This window comes from Protobothrops mucrosquamatus, unplaced genomic scaffold, assembly GCF_001527695.2.
Source record: "Protobothrops mucrosquamatus isolate PMUCROS unplaced genomic scaffold, P.Mucros_1.0 scaffold1687, whole genome shotgun sequence".
NCBI lineage: Eukaryota > Metazoa > Chordata > Lepidosauria > Squamata > Viperidae > Protobothrops > Protobothrops mucrosquamatus.
Genome location: NW_015387840.1, coordinates 97,074 through 98,223, shown reverse-complemented (window position 1 = coordinate 98,223; position 1,150 = coordinate 97,074). Strand labels below are relative to the sequence as shown.

Below are 1,150 nucleotides of genomic sequence, written 5' to 3'. Positions count from 1 at the left end.
TGTCCTTCCTCACCAAAAGCAGGGCTTTGCCAAACATTAAGTCCTCAAGAGAGTTTTATTGGCTCCAAGCACGATGCGGGTGGTGGCTTTCTGCCACAAAATCTGATTAATTTTTGGTCTGGTGGTCTGAAAACAATATGGCAAATAAAAGACACTAGGCAGTCCAAACACCCCCAGAGCTGGTAAAGATCCTGCCGTGGAGGCCTCGGCCCCCTCCCCACCAGCTATTCGTTGTAGTGCTTGCGCCATTTGGCCGCGGATCGGATCATGGCGGCTGCCACACCCATCATGCCAATTGTTCCCACAGCTATGGCTTCCGTGACCTGCAAGAAAGGACAGAGAAGGTGATGAAAAGCGCGTCCTACGGTTGAGCCCATTTTACAGACGGTGGCTGGGAAGACTGAGGTGTATCTAAGAGCTACAGGCTGAAAAAAAACAAACCAATCAAGAATTCTCCGCGTTCTTTCACAGCCCAACCGCCAAAAAGAATAATGTGGCGTCAAAATGGGCCACGTGGTCCCTCAGAAGCTTCCCCTTCTTGGGAAAGGAGGCTTCTGTTTTTCTGCCTTATTCACAGATTTCACGGATTTCTCTAAGGGATGTTATGGACCTGATGTGATTGACTTCCACAAAAATATCTTAGGATTGTTATGACTTAATGGGCGGGCTCCATTACGGTCGTAACTCAAGGACTGCCTCTCCTCAAGAACCCATCTATCGGGGCCGTTTCCATTCCTCAGAGACGCAAACAATACAATCAGTACAAAAGAAATAACCAAGAATTTAGCTGTGTTTTAAACTCACTTCGCCAGGTGATAGGATCAGCTCTGGATTTAACACTACTACAGATGATCCTCTACTTACCACGATGCATTTAGTGGCCGTTTGGAGTTACAACTGCACTGAAAGAAGGGAGTTGGGAGTTTTTTTTTACACTGACAGCCATCTCAGCATCTCCAGAGCCATGCAATAAAAGGGCTTGCAACCAGTCCTCGCACTTACGGCCGTTGCAACATCCCCCCAGGTCACATGATCAACCTCCAGCAGATATTGCCGTGTCCTGGGATCACGTGATCACCGTTGGTGACTTCCCCAGCCAGCTTGCGACAAGCAGAGTCAATGGAGGAAAGCTGGATTCATCTAACAACTG

The 1,150-nt window shown here is 48.3% G+C and overlaps 1 protein-coding gene across 1 annotated transcript in view; it reads right to left on the bottom strand.

The window, feature by feature from the left end:
* Positions 1–224: 224 nt before the first annotated feature.
* LOC114923043 (HRAS-like suppressor 3) overlaps positions 225–1,150 on the bottom strand; it is an 11,885-nt gene continuing 10,959 nt past the window's right edge. The window contains exon 4 of the mRNA XM_029285436.1: positions 225–323. Within this exon, the coding sequence (XP_029141269.1) occupies positions 225–323 (99 nt within the window). The remainder of the gene's footprint in view (positions 324–1,150) is intronic.